This window comes from Zonotrichia leucophrys, chromosome 1, assembly GCF_028769735.1.
Source record: "Zonotrichia leucophrys gambelii isolate GWCS_2022_RI chromosome 1, RI_Zleu_2.0, whole genome shotgun sequence".
Lineage (NCBI taxonomy): Eukaryota > Metazoa > Chordata > Aves > Passeriformes > Passerellidae > Zonotrichia > Zonotrichia leucophrys.
Window position 1 is genome coordinate 69839492 of NC_088169.1, and position 13233 is coordinate 69852724.

General features: G+C 44.4%; 1 protein-coding gene across 1 annotated transcript in view; it reads left to right on the plus strand.

The window, feature by feature from the left end:
- The window catches only part of FLT1 (fms related receptor tyrosine kinase 1), a 108976-nt gene that overhangs the window by 78742 nt on the left and 17001 nt on the right, over positions 1-13233 (plus strand). Inside the window, exons 16-18 of the mRNA XM_064716787.1 lie at positions 2810-2916; positions 6095-6233; positions 11134-11238. Coding sequence (XP_064572857.1) covers positions 2810-2916; positions 6095-6233; positions 11134-11238 — 351 coding nt within the window. The remainder of the gene's footprint in view (positions 1-2809; positions 2917-6094; positions 6234-11133; positions 11239-13233) is intronic.

The following is a 13233-nucleotide window of genomic DNA, read 5'->3' on the forward strand; positions in this document are numbered from 1 at the left end:
CACTAAGGCTCCTGTTACCCCAGAATTTCACTAAAGAGGTTTGGAATGGAGTCCTGGTGGTCGATAGCTCAACCTCAGTTCAAACAAGGGTCATCACCGATGGTCTGGCTAAGTTATGACAAACTCTGAGGATGGACATTCCTCAGCATCTCTGAGCACCCATCCCAGTGCTGCAGTGCTGTGATTGTGAGGTCACATGGATTAAGCAGGGTAGATCCCATTGGGGTAGGGATGAGGGATCCTTTAGGTGCAGCAGATTGGCATTGTTGTCCAGGCATTGCTTTTTCCCTGGTTGACACCTGAGCTGCACCCCAATGTTTAGGTGTTTAGAGCTGAAATCCTAGTGAGAAAGCCTATACCAGCCAAAGGCTTGAGCTTGTAGCTGGAGGGACCAGCAGAATAATCCAGGCTCTCATCCTGGCATACTTGCATGGTTCTGGTGGCTTCTGTTGCTACTGAAAGAGAGAAATTGCTGCTGGTGACACTTCACTCACCCCTCCTCACCCCTCTGCAGTCCTGCTGACATGGGGTGGGTGCAGGGGGGCTTTTGGAGGGGAGAAAGGGGGAAAAAGGGGGCAGCTGCTTGGGGCAGAGTCAGGCAGATGGGACAGAGCTGCACACAGGGAAAAGTCTTTGTTGAATGAGGTGTGAGGTGAGTAAAGCTCTGGGATAGAGGTGTAAGGGGATGCCTGAAATCTTCAGCTACCAGGCAGAGAGAGGGATTTAGCACTGATTAAAGCCTCACCAAACTCTGCTAATCCTAAGGCCTCTTCTGAGTGTTCCTGCCAGTTCTGCCTCAAATTAAACCTTTTTCTGCCCAGCTGAGAGACACTCAGAGAGCTCTGACTTCAAGGCTTTCAGCAAGACTAGGACTCTAGCATTTGATAACCCAGCCCAGCTGGAGAAATGCTTTCTGGTTGCCTACATTTGCTCAAACATTTCAAAGACAGCACCTTCACATCTCTGCTGATTCCTGGGCAGCTGCCATAGTGGTTAGAGAGTTTCTGTCTTCCACCCCAGGCCTGGCTGTACCTCGTGGGTGTTCTGTCTCCTGCCATATGAAGTTGTGGCAACAAATGAACCTTCAGCCCCCGCCAGGTTTTGCTGAATAGGTATCAGAAACTATTATCTGCCACCTGCAGGAGTGCTGGTCAGAAGCAAGAGGAGACTATCCAAACATAAAAGGAAATGCAGATGCCAGAGAATAGGCAAGCAGCATTGGGCTGTGTTATTTATGCTATCACTATGTTCCATATCTAAATCAAGTACTTGAAAAAAATACTTGTGAAAGGAGAACTCTCTTGGTATTTCTGGAGATTATTGTACCTCCATTCATAGCTGCAGCCATGTTTTTCCTCAATGAGCTTTATTCTCAAAGTTCCAGAATGGACATCCCAGGGAAATCTTAGATATGGGACATGAATACAAATCTGATTATCATTTTAGGGAGGCAATACATTATGCCAATTAAGCAACACATCCTCTAAACAAAGCTTTGTGGCCTTTTGCCTAAAACCAGGCAGCACATCCCTCTGGATTACCCAGTAAAGTAACCAGTAAAACACAATTGCACCTTTTTCATTTGTCAGGAGAAACACCAAGCTGCCAGGCTCTGAAACTCTGCAAGTTGACGAAACTACTGTGAAATCATGTTCAGAATTCCTCCTCCTTGTCCTCTCATTTACCCTCTCTAGAGGGTATATCAGAATAAGAGGCAGGGTATGATGGTTCTTTTTGCATTTTCTACCAATCCGATGGAAAACATATTGTGGGAAGTGTGGGATTTTTGATGCAATCACAGGATTTGCAAAACAAACTGCTCTGAATCTGTTTTACAAATCCCTAAATAGCAGTCTGAAGTGAGTTTTATTTTGGCTTTTTTAAAGATTTGTCAGTGGGCTCTAATACTTTCCAGATTTCTAATCTTCATGTTTTCTTGCTGCTTCATTTTCAGTTGTGGCCGGTTTTGTTTTTCCCTTTCTGTGCTTAATCAGTTCCCTGGTTTCTAGAGCCCTCCCAGCTCCCTGCCACCCAGGTTCTGTGGGGTGCTGCTGGGAAAGGAGGGGGTCCTGTGTTCCCATGTGCTGCTGGTGTGACAGGCAGGAGACCTGAGGGCACAGAGCCTGCCAGGGGAGCAGGGGGTTGGAGGGAGGGCTAGGCCATGTGCCCTGGATTTCTGCCCAGTGGGAATGAGGCTCAAGACCCTGGTTCCACTCTGTGTATGAGCTGAGTCCCCAGGTGACAGATCACATCCATCCAAGCCATGGGAAAAAGAGCTCATGGACTCCTGCTGGCATCACCATGAGTCTCCAAGAGAATCCCCAGGTCACCCCCAGGGATGGTTTTGGTGAGGGCTGGAGGGTTTACAGCATGTCTGGGATGGAGGTGCAGGCTGCAGGGCTCAGCCACCAGCAGGGAAAAGATCTCTGACAAGTGCACAAGGAAAGGCATCAGGTCCTGGACAGCAAAGCCCAAGCAGCACCTCTGCAACGTGCCCTGGGTCACACTGGGAGTCACTGGTGCCTACACCAGCACAAACCTCCCAGGAGCTTCTCCAGCACGTTAGCAGCAGCTCTCACCCCACAGTACCACCTCAGCAGAGCCATCCCCTCTGTGAGCCCTGTCCTCTCCTGAGGCTGCAGATTTTTTTTGGCTCTGTGAGCCAGTTCAAACAGAGATTAATACCCCATTGAAAAGAGCTGGTCCTTCCTGGTATTTTATTTTAATGGCAAAAAAAAAAAACCCCAACTATGAAGTACCCTTGCTTTGCAGGTCATTTTCTAACATGTTTCCCACTTGATTTTCCCAGGCATATCAGAGAGGTCAAACCTGGAGCTGATAACTCTGACCTGTACTTGTGTGGCTGCGACGCTGTTCTGGCTCCTGTTGACCCTCTTCATTCGCAAGCTGAAGAGGGTAAGAACAGACAGGGATGTCTGGTGGGATGCCCTCTGGCACCTGCCTCTCCTTGGCAGCCCTTTGCTCATGTCAGAAAATTTTTCCCAGGCTGCTGGGATTGTCAGGTCTACCAAAGAAAAATTCTGTTTCACTTTCACAGCACCAAGTCTGCCAGAGCTCAAGGAGTGTTTGGATAACATTCTCAGGCACATGGCATGACTCTTGGGACTGTCCTGTGCAAGGCCAGGGACTGAGCTTTGATGATCCTTGTGGGTCCTTTCCAACTCAGAATATCCTATGATTCTATGATTCTCTGATAGTGCTCACCCTTGTTCCTGGTGAAATAACCAGGCTGCTGGTGGATGCTGGAGAACCGTGACTTGCAAGCCTGAGCATGAGTAAGCCAGAAAGAAAAGCCTGGGTGGGGACAAGGCTCTGAGGCTCACTTGGGTGCCTGACTCACACCAAAGGCATCCTCATTCCCTTACAAAAACTGTGGGGGTTTAGCATCCTAATGTCTTTGAAGATCTGAGTGAGTGGGAATGACAGATCGTCACAGAATGTGCTGGGGTCTGGTTCGCACAGTGTCTGGTACAATTACATCACCTCCAAAGTGATATTTTGCTGAAGGAGTTTTGATGGTGCAGCTTCTAGAGCAGATGATCCTGTACCAACATGACAAATTTAACTGCCCCTGCAGCTGACCCTCCCTCTTGTCCAAGGCTGACTGGGATGGTTTAAAACCCCTTTTTGCTGACAGCACCCTGTCTGCATTGTGTGGTGTGTGCAGGCTGAACGATGGCAGCTTTCCCAAGCACAAAATCAAACTCCTTGGTGTAACCTGCAGGAGCAGATGGATTTGAGGGAAGGTACTGGGGCACTACAAGACACGAGCTGAGAAATGGCTGCGTCCTCCCTCTCCTCGCTCCCACTCCACCACCAGCCCAGGATACCACAGCACAGCACCACAGGGATCTGCTCACAGCCACCACAGCTGGGCATGTCCCAGCTGGCTGACAGACCATGTCATCTCAACCTGCATTAAGGCCTGCCAGCGTCTTGGGCTGGGTACTAAGAACTTTTATTGACTGATGGGAAAGCAGTCCAAATCAGGGCAGTATGGCAGCAGTCACTCTGCCTGCATTCCTACTGCTGCAAGCCTTGGTGAGGAGAAATGCGTGGGAGTTTGGGGGAAAGGAAAGCAGAGGTCAGCTGAAACTGTGGACAAACTTCATAGCTGTAAGGGAAATTACAAGGCAAGAGGGACCAGTACTGAATGCTCAACAGTAATGATGAAGCAAGTTATAACGTGACTGCAAATCTTGGGAAAAAGTAAGCTTTAAGTGTAGCAAGGGGTTGCAGATCTTTTTTATTTTTTATGAGACCAAAACTTGTTAGATTGTTAAAAGATAATAAAAATATCATCAGATAATAAAAATATCATGTAGAACAAGGGACTTTAACTAAGTGACATGTTGAGGCAACTTTCCAACTAGTGTTAGTCTATGTTTATGGTCTTCTCTGTGTTTCTCTTATAAACCCTTACTCTCAAAGATTTATGACTGGAATTAGCTCTGAATTAAATTTTATATACAAATTATGTTGCCACAACAGAAAAAAAAAATATGCTCTCCAAGAGCATTTACTTAAAACCTCTCTGTGATGCACACAGGGACAGATTATATCCTTAACAATTTTTCATCATTGAAAATGTTGCTTCAAATCTATATTTGTGCCAAAACTTTGATATTGAGTGCATCTGAAGAAAGAACTGTGGGAAACTGCCTGACTTTTCTACTCCTCTATTGCTTTTTCTGGAATGGATCCACTTCAAAGCTCTTTTAATGTGCTGGATAGGAGCACTGTGGTACACACATCTCTGTCTAGAAATGCCCCTTCTGGAGCACCACACAAGTTTCTGTTTCCACTCATATCCTGCTTATCCATGTTCTTTCCAGACTTAGTGGATGGTTTGGAGACAGGCTTTAAGCCTTTTTCCCAAGCAGTGCATCCTTCTTGGGACAAAATGTATGGGTTTGGGGAGGATGAGCAGTTGTTAATTGCTGTTATTTTAGTCTAGTTGTGTTTGTAATCAAGGCATGCACTGCTGGGAATATCCTTCTTTAAAAAGATGCCTAGAAATGCAGGTATTAGGGACATATTTCCAAAGTGTAGGGGAGGGAAGCTGAAAGTATGAGGAGGCAGTTGAAACAAATAATAGAAAACAGAGTATGTGGTTATATCTGTATGTTTGGGGTATCTGTATGTCTTTGTCCACGTGCTACTTCCACAAGTTTAGGAAAAGCAACACCTTCAGGTTCAGTTCTTCCAGCTAATAGCCAGGAAATGATGACAAACACCAGACCTTTCCTATAGAAAGATAAGTACTCCTGTGTCAAGAAAAGTCCAGTGGATTAGAATGGAAATCTTGATGCTCTTTGAAGGAACATACATTTCAAAATGGATGAACTGCAGGAAACTTTCAGATCAGATTAATCTTGCCTTGTATTCCCCATGTGAAGTGGATAATACATTTGCTTAGGAGAAACTAAACTGGCAAATTAATTTGAAATTTTCTGTTTTAAAACACGCATTTGAGTCCAGCTGTTAGTAAATTCCTCCAGACTCAAATGGTTTGAGTAAAATTTTCAGAAATTACACCAAAGAAATAAAAATCCTACAAATTTGTCAGCAGTTTATGAAGTGTACAATGTCCAATGTCCTGAGGACTTGTCTTGCACAATTTCTAACCACATATGACCTATCTTTGTGGGATATATGGAACAAATAAACACTGGCAGCAGAACTCCATCTGTTGCATGTGGCCACTTCTTGCTTTGCACAATCATGAAGGAAAGTTATTTTTATCAGTAATGTTTAGTCACTTGCTGAAAGTACTTCTCCTGACTGTGCAAGGGCCTGTGTCATAACACCATATGTTAATAGAAACCCACATGGATTTCATTGAAGAAACTGGTATGTCCAGACGGGAGGAAAGCTAGAGGAAGGAGTTTCTTTTATATAAAAACTCCTGCAATATATAGAAAAGCCAAAGGGAGCTTAACCAAACCATCCAGTGTGCCGTGAAACACACAGCCTTGTGAACAGAATGAACTTGGAGCCCTTGATCCAAACAAGAAGATGCTGATAGGTACTTTAATCCTCTTTTTCATTCTGCAATGTCTTTGTTTTCCAGCCTCGTTCCTCTGAAATGAAGACCAACCATTACCTGTCAATCATCATGGATCCTGATGAAGTCCCCTTAGATGAGCAATGTGAACGTCTACCTTATGATGCCAGCAAGTGGGAAATCGCAAGAGAAAGGCTCAAACTAGGTAATATTGGAATAGTTCATTTACAGTTTGGATTGATTGAATAAGATGTATCGGCAACTATGGGTAAAGAGGAGCTGGATGTGTTCTAGGCATTCAGCACCATGTACTGCCAGGTTTGGTGTGATCTATTCCACACTGAGAGCACTGATCTGTGAATGAATTTCAGCCTTTAGGACTGACTGACCATGTCTACTTGACTTTTCACATGTATATTTGGACTTCATGTAGGAGAGAGAAAATAGAAACACAAGATCCTTTTGGTTGGAGAAGACCCTCAGGATGAAGTCCAACCATGGATAATCTATCTCCAGGAAAAAAGCTGTGGAAGACAGTGACAAAGGCTTTACTAAGGTCCAGGCAGACAATACCCATGGCCTTTCCCTCTTCTATTACGTTGGCCACCCTGCCACAGAAGGAGAATATAGACAAGAATGCTGCATTCTATATTTTGGAAACTGATTTACTTAAAACATGACACAAAACGAACAGCCAAAAATTTCCAAATCAGACTGCCAACTTCGATGTTTCTCTCTCTAGACTCGGGAGCCTGACCTTTGGCATTTACTGTAGTTTTGGTGATTCGCTATAAAAATGATGAAGGGTCTGGAGGGGGAGCTGTATGAGGAGCAGCTGAAGTAGTTTGGTCTGTTCAGCCTGGAGAAGAGGAGTAGAGAGGAGACCTCACTGCAGCTACAGCTTCCTTGTGAGGAGAAGAGAGGGGCAGACACTGAACTCTTCTCTCTGGTGCCAGCGACGGGACTCGAGGGAATGGCCTGAAGTTGTGTCAGGGAGGTTTATGTTGGATATTAGAAAAAGGTTTTTCACCCAGAGGATGATTGGGCACTGGAACAGCTCTCCAGGGAAGTGCTCACAACACCAGCCTGACAGAGCTCAAGAAACATCTAGACAACACTCACATGCACATGGTGTGCTGCTTGGAATTGTGCTGTCCAGGGCCAGGATCATCCACAAGGATGATCCTTGTGGGTCCCTTCCAACTCAGGATATTCTATGATTCTATGTTTTTCTTCCCTTTCTTCAACTTGGAAACTTGGAAAATGACCTGTGCAGAAATGGGTCCTCATAATCCATCCTGCACCCCTTCCCTTTTCACCCTCTCCTTCTTTTTCCAGCACAATCTCCTTGTTGTCACTCCGTGCTGCAGTTTTATAATACTCTGTTATTGCACCATAAAGAGCAAGAATGTGACATGTAAGTCCACACATAAATAAATAAATACTTTTGAACATTTTAAACCTACAGCCAGGTCCACAATAGATGTCCCAGCAAAGGCATGGGTTTGGGACCATTCCTCATTAAGCCTCATGTGGGGCTGATGAGAAGGGAAGGGGGAAGGGACTTTATTTGGAAGTTGATGAATCCCTCCAGAAACCACACAGATTTTAGCAAGAAGGTCAACATTAAAATGTCAGTGATAAGCTCAGCCTCGTTGCTATAGTGCTGTTTGTTCTTTCAGGCATGCATTGCATTTGTCCTACAGCAAGGTCTAGAAAATCCTTGCATTTTAGTTAGGAGCTGTAACAGATTCCTCCTGTCTCCTGGGTATCAGGAACAGAGCTTGGTTAACATGTGCAAAATTAGGATCACACTAAATTTGCCTGCCAGAAGACACAAGGTGGCCAGATGTGGATAAGCACAGCTGAAATACATTTCTCTCGATTTATAATTGTCATACATAATTCTGGGAATGCTGGAACCTTGTGCTGGAGTGACTTCAATCTTCAGACAATTTTCTTACAGCGATGGACCAAGAGCCTGATGTGCAGACAATGTGACCACTGGGAAAGAAACAAACAGAAATGGAATGTAAACACCAAGGAAAAACCCATGCCTTTCAGGGTTAGCGTTTGGAGTCCAGAGGTGATGAACGATGACCAGAGAATGAGTTAAAAGTGGAAGAACTGGTGTAAACAAATAAAGAATGCTGACAATGAATGAGAACCAGATTTGAAGAAGTTGTGTATGTGCAGTATGCTAGATTAGCTCAGTGCAAGTCCTGCTTACATGGCAGTTGGCTCCGTCTTTGAGTAACCTTGGCAGTCTCTGAGGATTAGTGTCTCACAAACACAAAATGTGCTTCTATGGTTTTTAAAAAATATTTTTACTTGGAAATTCAATCCCTTCCAGCATCGGATGCGACTGTTTTTCTCTTTCCACCTACTTATCTTCCAGGACACATATTTGTTACAACTTTTGCAAAGAAGTCTCTCCTTTCAGCCCACATCTCTTTTGCTGTGTGTTCCTCCAACATGCATACACACAGCCCACGGCTGCAATGCAATGCTTATATAACAGGACTCTCCCTTCATCTGTAAGAGGAACAGCCATTACAGGGAATTTCAAATGGGCATCACTGAAGTCAGGGTAATTATCATTCAGCATAGGTTAGCCTCACTGAGAGTAAATGCCATGTTTTCCTTAGGCAGAAAAGGCTGGTGCCATAAATCACTGTCAGTGCGGTCGGCGATAACACGCTGCGTTAGCTGAGCCATCACACGTTTCTCCCCTCCCGCTTGGGCTTGACCTTGCCGGCCTGGAGCGGTGGCACAGTGCTGATACTGGGATGCAGGGCCCGGGGCAGCATGGCTGCTGGCTCCAGAGCGGTGTCACAGGCTCTGTGGGCAGTGGGCTTCCCCAGCCCTGCTCCCTCCTGTGCTCTGCAAGCCCACAGCGCTGGCACTGAGCACAGCGCTTCCAACTCTCCTGCACGTGCACAGCTGTCCTGTGTAACATAATGGAAAACGTGAAGCCACCCGTGGGGAAAACCCAGATGACTCAAGCAGAGGCAAAGAACCTGAGAAATGAAGCACATCTTTGAGCCTGTGCCCTCCCACAGGCATGGGGTGCAGTGCCTGCAAGTGCTTTTTGCTAAGGCTCCAGGCGCAACAACCGACATGCGTGAAGGGCTCTGCTAAAATGGGACTGAAAGAAAATTCTCCTGATCCAAAACTCCTTGACTGAGGCGTATGTTCACTTTAATGCATTCTGAGCGGCCCAGTAAATCCAAGTCAAGTGTGGAAAACTTAAGCAGAACACTTTGGTTCACTGGTCTGGATCTAAATGCTGCAGCATTACACATCTGAGCACTATCCCAAACACATCCAGTGTAGCTGCTCAAAGGCTATGACAAACTAACTGCTCAGATGGTTGGGCAGCTTAATATTCCTCTGATTAATAATTCTGTAGTTACTTTGTATGTCACCAGAAGGGACATTTGCAAGAACAGCCATAGCCACAATTGCATACTAAAGTCTTGAGTTTTGAGCTGCATGATGTAAAGTTAAAGCAGCCCTGTCCTGTGCTACTATTCAGCACAGTACAAGCAGCAGCAGAGCAGCAAAGACTGAGTGTTGTTACAGTCTCCCATTGAATCACACCACTGTTTAGAGAAGGAAGTGCTGTTTCCAGTGCTCATTCTTCTCTCTGAAAGGTTAGCAGCTTTGTGCAGCTTTATGAGCCGCTGTGTTTTCCAAGTGGTGACTAAGTAGGTTATCACAATGTGGGAAACAGATTGAAGCTATGGACTAAACAAAGGTATGGCGGGTTTTATAGGACCTCAAACTGCAAGTTCTTTGTGCAGAAACCACGGACAGTCAAAATGTTTAGGACTAAAAACATCAATTCAGTAAGAAAATCTGAGACCTGAGTCTTAATGATGCTTCTCTTACACAATCTATATCCAGTTACTGAAAAAGGCAACAGTAGGATTTTAGATGCACACTGATTCATCTGTATTTCTCCATCAAATACTAAGCCCTTCACAAACCAAAGTCAGTCTGTTGATGCTTTTCAGTCATGTAGATCAAGTTCTTTGTGGCTTTTATTTGCTGTAAAAAAAGACAACATTTTTGCACATCTAGGGTGGAAATAATTTTCTGGGTTTTTTTTTTTTTTGCTTAGCGTAATCCACTTCATGTTTCCATTGCTTTTATAACATATGTTATTTGCTTCTACTGACAGACATACTGAGAATTACAGTTTAGATACAATATACACACTTAAAAGGTAGTATTGATTTAAACTAGTACAGACAGCAGCTCTTTTTCTCTGCTTGCAAGTATCTGAGTGGGATTAATCTCTCACTCAGATACCAACAAGATAGATGTCCACCTGAGAGCTAGTCAAACAGGTGTTCATCATAGGAACAGGAAATTGTCCTGTGGAGATGGTCATGCCACATGTGCATATCTGAGAAACAAATATCTGGTACATGTTATCCTTTGCTTTTATGTGAAAAGCTGACTGTTATTTTCTGCTCTTCTCTACACTGCAGAACCTGGTGCCATACTCTTGTTAGCCACTTTAGTACCTGGGTTCTGCTGAAGGTGAAGCACAAAAGTAATCTGAAAACAGTTACTTGGAAATAAAACTTCTTGCTAGAGCTGATGGGTTGACAAGATCTCCCCTGAGCAAGCCTTGACAGCCTCTGTAGCAGGGCAGAGGCAGCCAGAGCTGTCCATGTGAACACGTTGTCAGAGGGGAAGAGGGTCTGTGTTATTGAGGACATAACTGGCAGCACCACAGGCTGCTGCACCATGCAGTGCGCTCAGGAAAAAGAGGAGCAAAATCCTTCTCTGGCAGAACTAGGCTGAAAAAATCAAATTTGAAGCCAGTGTACCTCCAACGAATGGTTGCTTTCATTTCGTGACATTTTCACTCCTATCACTTGCTCCCTCTGATGACTCTGTCTTCTAGTTTGACTGCTTACTTTTTAAAAATACCCAATAAACCACAAAACCTAAACCAGCTATATGTTGGAAATGTACCTATGGGACTCATTGAAAAGTACATTTTTCAGTTCATTATCTATGAAGCCATTTGCTGACAGGATTCCTTTTTTTTTACCAAGATGTATCTCTCCACTTTATTTTCTTTACAGGAAAGTCTCTTGGACATGGAGCTTTCGGAAAGGTGGTACAAGCGTCTGCCTTTGGAATTAGGAAATCACCAACGTGCAGAATAGTTGCTGTGAAAATGTTGAAAGGTATCTTGCTGCAAAGCTGCATTGGAAAAAATGACGCCTTATACAGTAGTGCATTTTTTTTATTCAGTTCTGCCAAAAGAAAAAGCTTTCCCCAGTAACTTTTTTAAGCCTCCAAAATGTGTACAAATCAAGTTGCAGGACCACCACAAATGAAATGGCAGAAGTATGAAATAAGAACTGCATTCTCAGTAAAAAGTCATACCATTATGCTCAACTGACTCTATACCAAATGCTGTAAATGAAATTTAGCTGAAGTATAAGGTATCTACCCTGATGTAAAGACACTTGGATAGAAGCTTTCATATTTTCCTTGGTCGTTCATTCCAAGGAATGATCATCTTACTCTTAAAACCAGATGTCTTATGTCTCATTCACATATGCCTTACTTAACATCTCATTTAACCTTCTCAGTTAGATTTTATAATGATTTTTCTTCATGAAGGCCCTTTTATTAAGCTAAACACAGTTTTAGCTTAATAGTTTTACTAGCTAGTTTTATTGAGCAGTTTAAATCTCGGTGGTGCTGTGCAGCTGTGCCCCCTCTGAACTGGCTGCAGGCTCATCACACAGTGCTCAGGATGCTGACACCCAGGTTGTGCAATGGATTTGCCAGCACTGTTCATACACCAGTGCTCATCAAAATCATCCCCCAGCTATTCACTGCCACCTTCCTCATTGGAGCAGAAAGGACAAAACCCCCTCGCTAATTGGAAGAGGGCTCTTGGGATGTTAGCAAGCAGGATGATGTTCAGTCTTAGCCTGCAGCAGCTGTGATTGAAATTCCGGTGGCATCCCTCCCATGTACTTGGTTGGCTTTTCTGCACTACTTATCTGTCTTAATCCCTGAATAATTTCTGGTGTTGTTTCTCTGCCAGGACACATCCCCTATCTGCCAGTACGGCTTGGAGCCCCAATGCTCTCCCTTGACTCTGTTTAGGAATAGTTTGAATGAATCCATCTTAGCCAGTGGCTCCCAGCTTCACACATGCCTACTTGTCATTTATCAGGAGATGTCTACATGTAAACTCCAGCCCTTGGAGTGGACTGCTGGGTTCAGGGTTTCTTTATGCCCATCAGCAGGCTTCTTGTGCCAGCCAGCACTACCAAGGAGCCCTGGGTGCTCCTGGAATGGTTGGGAGCAGAGGGCAGCTACAAGAAGTCTTCCTGGTGGGATGCACACGTACATGTGCAGGGCAGATGCCTGTATCTGAGTTAGTCACTCAAATGCCCTTCATTGGCAGTAGTGAGAGACAACATCCTAAGGCAGATTCCTTAGGATGGAATGGAGATTCCTCCTGCATACGGGGAGCTGAGTCCTGTTCAGCTCTGCTGACAATGGAGAGCCAGTGGGGACCAGATCCTCTCTAGGTATCTTTAGTATCTCACCCAAAGCATGGGGAGATCTGCCTCATTCCTTGTGCCCTCACTAGATTATCCAGGAACTCTGCAGTCATTCATTAGGCCTCATCCTCACAGAATTCCCATGTGGTGGAGGAGAGGTGTCACCACCCATACAAGCAAATAGCAGATCACCAAGTAGAAGACAAGTTTTGTCTGGGACACCAAGAAAAACTGTTTCCATTCAGATGTTGAAACCAAGCCGTTTAAGACCCAGCTCAAGGGGTTTTTTTCCACAGGACTGTTCTTCTTGCTCTTGGTGTCACTAAGCTGAAAAATTCTTTTTGGGCCTACACAAAGCAATTTTGAATTTTCTTATTTTCTTAACAAAATCAAATTCTGCAGGAAAAAAAAATTGCTCAGCGGGAATGAGAATTTTCACTCAACACGAAATAGAATGTTTTGGATCTATTTGAGGGGCTTCTTACATCATTCCTATTATTATTGATCATGACTGGTAAGGGTGAGATGCAGTCACTTCACTTTAACCAGTTAATATTTACTTCCCTGGTCTATCTCCAGGCTTCCTACATAATGAACAGAACCAGGCAGGCATCACCCAGGGGTAGTTCATCTTTCCCTTATACAGATGGCTAA